At 31.6% G+C, this 13,478-nt stretch overlaps 1 protein-coding gene across 1 annotated transcript in view; it reads right to left on the reverse strand.

The window, feature by feature from the left end:
• Positions 1-746: 746 nt before the first annotated feature.
• LOC127730647 (adenylate cyclase type 5-like) overlaps positions 747-13,478 on the reverse strand; it is a 57,969-nt gene continuing 45,237 nt past the window's right edge. The window contains exons 14-20 of the mRNA XM_052239145.1: positions 12,915-13,090; positions 11,077-11,218; positions 6,659-6,778; positions 6,128-6,274; positions 4,585-4,786; positions 3,814-3,938; positions 747-2,442 (exon numbers count right to left, since the gene is read on the reverse strand). Coding sequence (XP_052095105.1) covers positions 2,302-2,442; positions 3,814-3,938; positions 4,585-4,786; positions 6,128-6,274; positions 6,659-6,778; positions 11,077-11,218; positions 12,915-13,090 — 1,053 coding nt within the window. The 3' untranslated portion in view covers positions 747-2,301. The remainder of the gene's footprint in view (positions 2,443-3,813; positions 3,939-4,584; positions 4,787-6,127; positions 6,275-6,658; positions 6,779-11,076; positions 11,219-12,914; positions 13,091-13,478) is intronic.

Here is a 13,478-nt window from a genome sequence, read left to right on the forward strand (position 1 = left end):
AAGGGACCTAAAATTAATATCAAAATCAATCTAATGTCAACTTTGCCTGAGAGAATTGAAACTTAAGTTTCTTAATAAATTAAATCTATCAATGGGATAAACCTCACCACAAGAAAACCAATGTCTTTATAAATGGGGTGCAGAACATTTTTGCAAATAATTCAAAACTGAGAGTGGAAATTTAAGGGCCAATACTATCGCCAATTTTAGAATCAAATTAATTCATTTACCTGTTTTTGAAAAAGCCCATTTTAGTGAAAATTCAGATCTAACCATACTAAGACATGATATGCTGGCTTAATTTTAAAGGTGCTGGCATTTACAATTTGGTTAAACACTGATATCAATGTTTTGAAACAAAACAAGGAAAGAAAAGTTATGGAATCTACAAAGTATTGAAAGGCCAGGAAATAGCATGGAGATGTTCTGTAAATATTATGAACTGAACAAAAAATATTCATGGACAAAATAGTTAGATTATTTAAGTAATTTTTTCATAGTATTGTTGTCTTTATTCCAGACTAGAATGGACTTGTAATAGTTGAGTTCAAATATGGAACTCAAATACGGTGCTAAAATGTCAAAAATTCCTTAAATTGTCCTCCACCATTATAAATGCTAGATTTCAACCCATTACATATAAAAATCTAAGTAATATCACAAAAGTTTTGCAGTTATATTAAGAGGCAATAACATAATGACAAAAGATTTCACTAGTATGCTGAACTTATAACAATAATATGACAAAAGTGACTAGACTTTAACATAAATTAGCAAAAATGATGAGCCAAAATACAACTTTGACATGAAAATAATATATGAACAATGTGGCAGGAAAATAAATCATATAATTGCACATACATAATACTTAATTAGAACCATACAATATATCAAGAGAATAAAAATGTGATATGTATAACCATAAATATCAATTTACAGCTGGGACCAATATATATATGTATTAGTGCCAGGTTACAGCTATTCCTACCAGTAACATTACATAAATTTCCGTCATCTCCAATGTTGTGGGTAACTTATATAAATAAGAAGATGTGGTATGAGTGCCAATGAGACAACTCTCCATCCAAGTCACAATGTATAAAAATTAACAAATACAGGTCAAAGAACGGCCTTTGACTTATGTTTATTTAGTTTTTCTGCAGTCATTTCAGATTATTGATGTTCATGTTCATTCTGCTACTGATTTACCAGAGAAATTCAGTACATATTAAAATTTTTGTAAAAAGACCAAACATGGCTCAACTATAAGCGTCTTCACAATACCAATTATAAACTCTGCCATATAATATTCAAACCCCCATTTGTTGTCCAAAAAGGTTATGGAGCAACAGCTATTTTAAAATGAAATTTAATGAAACAAATAATGACACATTTACTAGAAATCATTCATATTTTTAACAAATTAAGCCCTATAACTCTGGAATGACAATTTAAAATATCATTGAAATCATCAGTGAGAAATTTGATTTTATAAGATGTGCTCCAAATGTATTCAATTAAGTCCCATAATTCTCTAGTGAGGAATAAATCAAATTGTCAAATTCAAAAGTAGCTTGACTTATGACCAAAATATGCAAATATTTCATAAATTTATCACAAACTTGTTAAATGTCATGAGACATGTTTTTTCTTATCAAATTTCCTATAATGTAAGTCCCATAACTATGGAATGACAAATCTGAAAATCTTACAATTCTAACAATCAAATGAGAGCTTGTCTTTATAGAACCAAACATTGTGTAAAACTAAGCTAAAAATAAAGATCCTTACGTTTAGCCTGACATATCACCAGTCATTGTAGAATTGACACAAAAACTATACCATCATATGTCCTTTTTTCACGGTGAAAAGTTAAAGTTAGTGCACAGGAACAACTGTGTTGCACCCTCACCTGGTTAAAAATTACATTACTTTGGTAAAAAATAATATCACAAAAGTAAATTCTTTTCAAATCTTTTAGAATCCTCTTCAAATAAAAATAACAGCTTTCTTTAAAAACAGTTAAAAGGGTTTTTAGTAGTTGTCTTGCATATTGTTTGTAATTTTTGCTTTAAATCCTTAAATGAAACAAAATTTAAAGACTACAATGCATTACAGGTAAACTTTTAAAAATCTGCTGTACAATTAGTGGCAGTATAGAGCCAGGGTCTAACATTCACAAGTTAACTATCCAAACTTGAATATAGAAGATTATGCAATTGTACAAAGAAACTGTTTTCATGACACTTTTATATCTTCATACAGTTTTGCACATCACTGATGATAAATATGTGGAATGCTTCAAGCTTTACTGTAAGCTACTGGTGGCCTGTCTGTAAGGTAATAGGTTGTCATTTCACCTTTTCCTTTGACCCTCACAATTCCTCGACACTCAAGAACATACCCTTTCTTATGTAAAATGTTGTATATTTCCTGGGTGACCTATTTCAAAATAAAAATTAACTTCATATAAATATAAGCAAGTAAAAGTCATTCACAATAATTCTACAAGAAATGTAGGCTTGAGGTCACTTACAATGCAATTTTCCATATATTTCATATTTCCAAGGGTCATAGCTCTCTTAAAATAAATGGGGAATGTGTCCATGGGACACAGATGATGCCCCCGCTTGCATATTATATAAAGTTATAAAGGGACATAACTGAAGAACAGTAAAAGTGACGATACCCAAATTTGTACGTGATCTGAGTTTTGTGGAAATAAGTATTGTGTATAAGTTTCATAACATTTGATTGAGGCAAACTTAAGTTAGAAAACGAAAACGAAAAATTCAGCAATTTTTCCATTTGTAATCATAGTTGGCATAACTCTAGAACAGTAAAAGTGACACAACCAAAATTCAAACTTAATCTGTATTTTGTGGTAATAAGCATTGTGTATAAGTTTCATAACATTTGGTTCAGGTAAACTTAAGTTGGAGAACGGAAACAAAAAATTCCGCAATTTTTCCATTTATAAACGGGCATAACTCTAGAATTATTAAAGTGACACCACCAAAATTCAATCATGATCTGTATTATGTGGTAATAAGCATTGTGTATGAGTTTCATAACATTTGGTTTAGGCGAACTAAAGTTAAAGAACGGAAACCAACTTTGGGATGTACGGATGGACGGACATACAGATGGACAAGGGTAAAACTTAATGCCCCCACTGCTACAGCGGGGGCATAAAAATAGTTATTTGGCACTGATTTTCAAACTTGTCTTAGACATTGCTGATATAAATCTTTTGATATAAATTTCATAAAAATCTGGCAAGAATGGTACACATGCGGCTTACAAGACCAGACAGACACTTGGTATTTCCATGTCCCCCGCACCTCATTGCACAGTGGACAATAAGGAAGTTTTAAAAAGATATGCACTTCATAAGAATTAATACTAGCATTTTGCACATTTGATCTGTTTCATGGATTATCAAATTATTGTGCACTTACAGGTCACATTTGTTTCTATTCAATTGTATAATGTGGTTTCAAAAACCTACTTTGTAAACACTCAACCTCCACCTAGACTAAGATATTATACTAATATGATCTACAGTACAGAGGAGCATTGGCTACAGTATCAATAATGTCCCCTTTAAACAGTTATAACTTGCCATGTATAAACACGGCGTAATTGAAAAGGTTTATTAAAGACTTTGAATGCTTGTTCATTGTTGAAGGCCAAAATCAGGATCAGATTTTTTTTTTGGTATACCAGTGCTGTTTGGGTGTCAACTAATTGGCTTTTACTCAATTTTTCCTTTTATAAACGCTTATCCATATAAAATTTAAGATTGATTACCTGTATACGATCCTGAACACCTGTACTATCCATGCGACTTGCCACGTTTACACTGTTTCCCCAGATATCATAATGAGGTTTCCTAGCACCAATTACACCTGCCACTATAGGTCCAACATTCATGCCTAAACAAACAAGTCGTATTACAATTGAGGATAAGTTAAGACTAGTTTAGTTTAAAAATTTAAGTATATAAGTTTTTATGTACATTTACTGTATATTTTATAAAAAATCATTTTTTCCCAAAATAATAGTTATCAAAGTTATTTTCCCAGAGATTTTCATGGAATTTTCACTTACAACAAACAGTAGAATTATTCAATGTTTTCTGAAAATTATTTTTAATAATTTTGTGGATTACAGTTTTCAAGAATTAATCATGTTAACACAATCTGAATTTCTGACATCACTATTTACCAATTATATATAGTATGAACCCATAATGTCAGAAATGCATTAACATTGTGTTTAAACATAGCATTTAACGAAATAAATCCAAAGTTTAGTTGTACTTTCAACTTTTATAGCATATAACTGTCCTTTATGTAGTCTGAATCATAGCTGTTTAACACTTCTTCACCCTATAAGCCAAGGGCTGTTTTATGATGAGTAGGAGGCAAACATTGAGCAGAAACCTGTTCATTTGGTTAGTGAATATATTTTCAACAGTCAAAATTCACTATTAACAGACTACCTTATATTATCCTTTTTTTATGAATCTTTTAAGCTAATGCAATACAATTTGTGTTAAAAGCCTGATTTAAGACTTACCAATCCTTAACTTGAAGTTATTGAATGAATGTTCATTGACATACTGGAGTTGTTCTCTGAGTGAGAAAGCAAACTCTGCCAGGGCTACAATATGCCTCATGTCAGCGTAGTTTGTTTCCTTAGTTAAACCTGAGGCTGTCATGTAACTCGATCCTATTGTTTTGATTTTTTCTAAACATTTAAATCTCTCTTCACTGATGATCTAAAAATATAACAAATAATTGTTCAAATATACTACATATAAATATATAAATTTATTATTTAAATGGAACTGCAGACCTGAATCAAAGGGAACAATTTTCTCATAAAAATCAGTATGTCATAGAAACAATTTTTACAGTTGTTCTTTGACTAATTAAGTGAGATATTTTTGTCTTTCAATAGGGGACTACAATTAATTTTTATTAACAAAATGGTGAATGAATGGCCTAAATTGGCCTATGAAATGAATTATTACAAAATCTTATGAATTCTATGCTAAAATACATGACAGATAACTGTAGTATAATACATGTATTCACTTTTTAACCCTTTTTGATGCAATCAGTATATATCAGTGATGATTTTATAAGTTTTGGATGTTTTACCATTGAAAACTGTTTAAAATGAAAGAAGAATGTGTCTGAGGACATGAATTCCCCCGCTTATGCTCTGCAATTTTCAAAGTTAAAAAGGGGCATACCTCTATAATGGTGACTCACTACACAAATTCGAACTAGGTCTGTGTGTTGTGGTTCTTAGCATTGTGTATCATTTTCATAAGATTGGAGGGGCCTCGGTGGCCGAGTGGTCTAAGTAGATACTACTGTAATCACTAGCCAGTCAACACTGAGGTTGTGAGTTCGAACCCCGCTCGTGCGAGTGCCCTCGACTCCAATCTTAATTGACTAGGATTGTCAGTTTTCCTATGGAAGGTCGGTGGTTTTCTCCGGGCACTCCGGCCTCCTCCACCAATAAAAACTGGCCGCCACGAAATAGCCCAAAAGCGGTGCTTAAAAGTGGCGTTAAAACACCAAAAATCAAATCAAATCATAAGATTGGAATGAGTAAAACTTAAGTTAGAGTGTGGAAAATGGGATGGACGGAAAGACGGAAAGACAGAGGGTCAAGGGTAACACTTAATGCCCCTTTTGCCTAGCGACAGGGGGCATAAAAAATGCTAGACAGCATGTGCATATATATCTACTCTGAATAATACAAAAGATAGGTTATATCATTCTCTTGATTGTCGTCAGAAACCAAAAAGTATGTGATAATATAAATACCTCACAAGCTACTTATAATGCAATTCTATAACTGATTGTGAAGAATCAAAATGACTCAAAAATTATATCTATAGAATGATTCCAAACCAGTTATGTATAAAAATTGGAAACAAATAGCATGATATTAAACCCTAAAGCAACGTAACTGTAGGGATAAATTTGAGACCTGTTTTGTCTTTCACACAGACTTTCACACTAAGCGCATATTCAGATAACTGAAGACAATCTTATAGAACTTGTTATATTAACTGAGGTGTGATCTAAGGTTTAGCTCCTACCTCATCAAAATCAGCTATTATTTCATTCAACAGCCTCAGACATTCCACTCCTTCATTGTTGCCCTCTAACTCAATGTAGAAATCATTAAAGTTGGCAATAGATGCAAACATTATTCCTGTGTTATCTATATCTAAATGATACAGATCCTGTAAGAAAATAAAACCATTGTTATATTCCTTCTACAATGGTTAAAACATATGCTTTTTCTTAAATTTACTTATCTATTGAAAGGTGTCAAACACAAGAAACTATTGAGAAGTAAAAACAGGAACCTACAATAACATCTCAAAATTTTATAACTATTTCTTTTAAAATATAATTATATATGGTAACTCCTGTTATTTCATACAAAAAATATTATTCTGTGTTTATGGTAACGAGATGTCTTTCTTTTATTACCTTGGATCTGAGGTTTCTCTTATTGACATTAAAGTATGATTAATATGTTTCAGACAACTCTCCAGATAAAAAAATGGAAAAAATTGAAAGATTATTCAAAACATTTATACAAACCATGAGGGCATATTTACCTCATCTTTCTTATGTTGATTTTTGAGGAAATTCTCAGCCACATGTAGAGGTAATATATTTGCTATCAGTTTGAGATTGTATGCTCGTAAACTTTCCATTTGTTCTTTCTCTTCTGTAGCCTATTATATGAAACCATGATTGATTAATGGGAGAGAGACAGGTTTTAAAGTGTTCTGTTGTATATTATTAAAATTTGTGAATGTTTGGTGAACAAGGATCAAGAAATGGTCATGTTTGCCAGTCATGACCTAAACTGAAAGCTATTTTTCCTAAACGGCAGATTGGGATTTAGGACAAATTCATTTATTTTACAGAAATAATTTCGGTCATTTCTTTGAGATCAGGTTTTTTTCTCTCACTATTTTGCACTTGTTTTGTTTTGTAATCCCTTTCCTGTAATAAAACTGCCACTCCAGTATAGTATGATAATCCTGAGGGCTCTCCTAATAACCATATTACTGGTAATGCTCCCTGAAATATTGGCTAATGATCGCTTATCATTTTTCACCTGTGTTTTTTATTCACACCTGACAGTCATTGGTGTAGCTTACGTTGAAGCAACCGAGGCAGTTGCCTCGGTTAAAAAATAAATTAAAAAAAATAAAAAACTTTTCCTTTTTAATCTTTTAAACGATTTTCACCTTTTTCCACCTATTGCAGCAGACTAGCTACTAAACGCTAATATACCGACTAAAATGTTTTGTCTTGTTGTCGCTATTGATTCATACCCTTTGCCAATTCAAGGCTTATAGAAACATTTTCCTCCTCTACTTGGAAATCCCCTCTACGGTAGTTTTCTGTAATCTAAATTTGTCGGAGTAAAAAAAATCGACAAAATATTTATTTAGTCCTAACCCATTGCAAGCAAAATCTGTAGAATACGATCGAGTCACTTAATCATTGAATCGGGTAAATTATTTAATTTTGTGTGAGAATAATTTCTAGTATATGTGGGTATGGATGAGGTTTATAGAAAACAGAAAAATCGGCCCTGAAATTAATTTAAACTTAAAAAAATAGAGATTTGAAATGGTGCTAAAATATAAAAGAATGGAAAATCAAATTGTGGTCGAAAATAATAAAAAATAAATATTTGAAAACCCCATTCTGATCATTCAAACCCTCATTTATAACCGTGACGTCTAAAATTGAAACATCGGTGTGTGTTGACATTTTCCCCTACTTGTAGAACTTCAAATACACAGAGTTTCATCGACTTTGGTACCAATCAAAATAAAATATGCATCAATCAACATGCACAGAAAAAACATTTATATGTTGCGGTTCTCAAGTTTTATTCTAGCGATTTTAAATTTATAGTTTTCACTAGCAGGGAATTTAAATATTTAAAGGATTCACTAATTCCAGAGAAATATTTATCATATGTCTGTTAGATACATAATGTCAGTTTATATATAAAAATTTCAACCAAATATTGTTTTCATTTATTATGAAGACTTCAGAGTAACGTACATGTTAGTACTTAGCCGATTGTACTTTCATATTGAATGGAAAAAAGTTCAAAACCATTTAATAATTTGGAGACCTTCCAATGAATACCAGGACGAAACACAACCAATACAAGTGCCATGGTGCACTTTACATGTAGCATGTGTTTATCTCCTAGTTCATCAAGAAATTCTGCTGTTCAATCCATCCGTCTTTTGAGATGATTATCTATAATTCGCTGATTCGTGACCCATGACCAAGGGAGTAAATGATCATCACAAAAATTATTTCAAATAAACCTTAATCCTTGCGTTTGTTTTTCTGTATTGAAAATTCTGTACAGGTTTCTTCTGTCCATCGAACAAGGTCATGATTTTTTTTGATATGACGTTAAATCATATGCCACAGTGATGTACAGCCACCTATATTAGAGTGTATGACGGCTTGGAAATATATTGGGAGATTAGGTTTTTGAGCTGGCTTTCAGTTATTGCTAGAAAGTCAGGAAACTGACTTGTCAGTGGTTGTCTTATGTGATATCTTCAAGTGTTTTTTTTAACTTGAGTCGACCATAGATTAGATAGTATCGGTTTAAATCATACACAACTTTCTATAGACTCAGGAAAATTTTGAACTGGAGAAATCCATCTCCTGTATTCGTAAAGAATTTTTAATCTGTGTAGTCTACTGAAAGGATTGGATTCTAGTGAAAAAGTGGTAAATGCTTTTGAATAATGTATTCATCTGAACATTGAAAATGATGCAGGTTCCAGAAATCACAAATAAATCAGTAGTATAACTTAGTGTAAGGCATATTAACATTATTATGTTGAATTTAAATTAAACAACAACTATTATTTTTAATAGATTCTTCTTGTTCAAATTGTAAAACCTCGATAGTTTCTGGGGGGCGCAGACCCCCTGCATCGGTAAAACCAGAAAGCAAGCTACGCCACTGACAGTGATCACAAGCTCAGAACTATTATTATAAAGAAATTTAAATTCTATGACAACTTGCTTCATTATTTAATTACTTTTCAGCAAAGACAATCGACAATTCTGATTTAAAATGAAAACTTGATTAATTTACGTAGAAAAAGTAATTTTTCCACGATTCAAACGTGTTCATTTACTTTATGTAATACACATGTGTTAAATTGTCTTCACCAGATAAGACACTTGCTCGTAAAATGCAAAATGATTTCATGCTAAATTAAACAAGTATAAGTGCAACTATTATCTGTTATATTCAAACACTTTTAAAGGTAATGAATTAAAATCACACGATTTCCTGTCAATTTGAGAAACAGAACAAATCCGGGAAATGAATCCAGAAATACCCGGTTCTCGTAGTTAAGTATTGTCGTGAAACTTGTGGTTTTAATTTTGTCTTCGAAATCAAAAGAAACCTTAGCGAGAAATTTACCATTTAGAGTCTTTAAAATCATTTCAACATTAAACTGTTGCACTCCATTAACTATTATTGAACGTTTTTAGAAAAATAGCAAGAAAATTCATGAGGTAAATGCCATGAAACAGTCCACACAAGTTCTTCGATGCTATGAATCTAGTGGGAATAATTTCAACAGTTTGAAAAAAAGTGGGACAACTCATGTTTAATTGACATACCAAGAAAATCCTTGAAGTATATATTTTGACATTGCTCCTTTGATTCATAAAAAAAAAACTATCAAATTAAAATCTTATTTAACTTCAGGTTTTGAATGATTCACACTGCAAATAATCCACTATATTACATATATACTGGCACCACCCTGTAAAAATTATTACTTAGGTTTAGAAAGAAATGCATTGAATTACAATTATTTAGGTTTAGAAAGAAATGCATTAATTACAACTACTTATAGATAGAAATGCATTAATTACAACTACTTATAGATAGAAAGAAATGCATTTAATTACAATTATTTAGTTTTGCATAGAAATGTAGATGTGTAGATGTGCATATAACTTTTTATAACAACTGTGCAAAAAAGCTAAACTTTTGTAGATTTCGTGTTTCCATAAAATATTTTTCTAAGTTTGAGAGCAATTAACAAAACAGCCTGAAACATAAATTTGCCATTGTTCATAAAAAAAAATCATGCACATCAACATTATACGCACAACTAGGCAAAATTTCATTGGTGTCCTACCAATACTTTTGGAAATTTTGTGTTTACCAAATTTTAGATGGACAAAGTGAAAACTAGAGGGATCCCACATCCACGATGCGCTAATAAAATATTGGCATGATATCAAAGAGTACATTTGATTTATTTTTGCGAAACATAAGGACTTATGGACTGACCGTCTTACAGACAGGTCAAAATATATATACCCAAAACCTTTTCTTTATAAAACTACTTAACATATAAAGCATTTTTGTTAACAGACAGTTACGGCTCTCATGGTAGCAACTAACAGCAACTTAGTTCTGGTACTGACCAGGGGAATCTGACTGTCATATATTTTTTTTTAAAATGGGGACTGTACTGATGACATCCAATAAGAAATTCAATATCAAATGTCCTGTTTTCTTCTATTTTTCTGTAAGTAAATTTTATATTTTGGTACATACATGAAGTTGCTGTATAAGCACAAAATACATTTATTGTCAGCAAATATAAAATTCAAATGTATGTTAGTGTAGCTTTTGAAACATGCACAAAAGTGGCAATGAAAGTTTATTGTCTAAATATAACTAAATGAAAATGCCAAAACTCCTCTATAAATTGTTACTGAATTCAAAATGGCCATTTAATACGATCATCAAAAATTTAATTACAAATATCCTATAAAAATATAAGATGTCTTCTAATTAATTGCATACATTAGATATTTGTGTTATCTATACACTGTACAGGTTAATTAAAAGGGACAAAACTCCATTAGGAAGTTACAATATCAATATGATAACAAGATATATGGTCATTTAAACAATGTCCATAAGTTACTTATAAAATACCTGAATTTTCCATAAGAAATCTAATCTTGCAGTTGCTTCAACCTGCTGACTGTGTACAAATAACAAAACCACAAAGAAAATCAAAAACAAAATTATCTCCCATTTCAGAGGTATCACCGTCAAGGTATCCCACGTGTTTATACTGGAAATAGACAACATACACATATCACAGCTAATAATTCTACAAATGAAAAAAAATTTCAGCTCTATCATAAGTAAAAATAGTGTCTATACTGAAGAACTTAGTACCGGACTGATTACCTATTCTAACACAATACCCCAGTGATTACCTTTTCTACCACAATACCCCAGTGATAACCTTTCCTAATGCAATACCCAGTTATAACCTATTCTAACACAATACCCCACTGATGAACTTTCTACCACAATACCCCACTGATTACCTATTCTACCACAATACCCAAGTGATAAACTTTTCTAACACAATACCCCAGTGATTAACTTTTCTAACGCAATGCCCCAGTGATTACCTCTCTACCACAATACCCCACGGATGACCTTTTCTACCACAATACCCCAGTGATTACTTTTTCTACCACAATACCCCAGTGATTACCTTTTCTACCACAATACCCAAGTGATAAACTTTTCTAACACAATACCCCAGTGATTACCTTTTCTACCACAATATCCCAGTGATTACCTTTTCTACCACAATATCCAAGTGATTACCTTTTCTACCACAATACCCCAGTGATTACCTTTTCTACCACAATACCCCAGTGATAACATTTTCTACCACAATACCCCAGTGATAACCTTTTCTACCACAATACCCCATTGATAACCTATTCTACCATAATACCCTAGTGATTACCATTTCTACCACAATACCCCAGTGATTACCTTTTCTACCACAATACCCCAGTGATTACCTATTCTACCATAATACCCCAGTGATATTCTATTCTACCATAATATTCATGTGATTACCTATTCTACCATTATTACCCAATGATTATATATTCTACCACAATACCCCACTGATTACCTATTCTATCACAATAACCAACTGATTACATATTTAACCACAATTCCGCAGTGATTACATATTCTACCACAATACAGCACCGATTACCTATTCTACCAGATTACCCCAATGATTACCTATTCTACTACAAATCCCAGTGATTACCTATTCTACCATACTGCACCATTGGTATATGTATATTCTGTTTAGAAAATAGACAGCAAAAGAAGTTTAATCAAACATTAATGAGTTTGGAAAGTTTGAGATGTGATGTATTTGGATTTGTGTATTTATGAAGGTAAATTCAGAAAAGCTTTCAAACATATCAAATTTAAAAAGTGTTTTTTCATTTTTCTACCACTGGGTCAATACCACTGCTGGTGGACTGCTAATCCCCAAATGTATCATCAGCTCAGTAATAAGTCAATTGGAACTAACAGGATTTATTTCATTCTTTGTTGATAAATTTAGAAATGATTAATAAACTAAAGTTCCAAGTCCCTAAGGCAAAGTTGATCTTAGGTAGATTTGGCTATTCTTTTTAGATCCCTATATAGCACCTCACGTATTCAAGTATTTATACATCCTTTGGCTTTTAAATTTTTGGATTTGTCAGTTCCTAATGAAAGTATATCCAGACAAGTGCTTTGGACGCATCAAATTTATAAAGTGGTATTTTCACTTTAGAGCAATACCAGAGTAATACAATAGTCACAACCATGAGATAGATTTACTTCTTTGGGGTTTATGAATAATTGGCTCTGTTATAACTATAAAGCTTTGTGTTTTACCATCTGCTGCTATCTAGTTTGCAAAATTAGAACATCAAGATTATTTATTTACTTACCCTCTATTAGCACTAATAAGAAAATCTCTGTTGTTAAGGAGATCAACAAAGAATACTTCCACCAATAACAAGTGGAAGAATGCCATCACAGTCCATACCAATAATTTCAGGACACTGCTGGCTTGTATGAACACGCCTAATGCTATCATCACCAACAACATACAAAATGATAGATACTGAAAAATATAAAAACATTCTCTTCTAACGCTATCATCACCAACAACATACAAAATGATAGATACTGAAAAATATAAAAACATTCTCTTCTAACGCTATCATCACCAACAACATACAAAATGATAGATACTGAAAAATATAAAAACATTCTCTTCTAACGCTATCATCACCAACAACATACAAAATGATAGATACTGATAAATATAAAAACATTCTCTTCTAACGCTTTCATCACCAACAACATACAAAATGATAGATACTGAAAAATATAAAAACATTCTCTTCTTACGCTATCATCAGCAACAACATACAAAATGATAGATACTGAAAAATATAAAAACATTCTCTTCTAATGCTATCATCACCAACAACATACAAAATGATTTG

This window comes from Mytilus californianus, unplaced genomic scaffold, assembly GCF_021869535.1.
Source record: "Mytilus californianus isolate M0D057914Y unplaced genomic scaffold, xbMytCali1.0.p SCAF_2, whole genome shotgun sequence".
NCBI classification, from domain to species: Eukaryota; Metazoa; Mollusca; class Bivalvia; order Mytilida; family Mytilidae; genus Mytilus; species Mytilus californianus.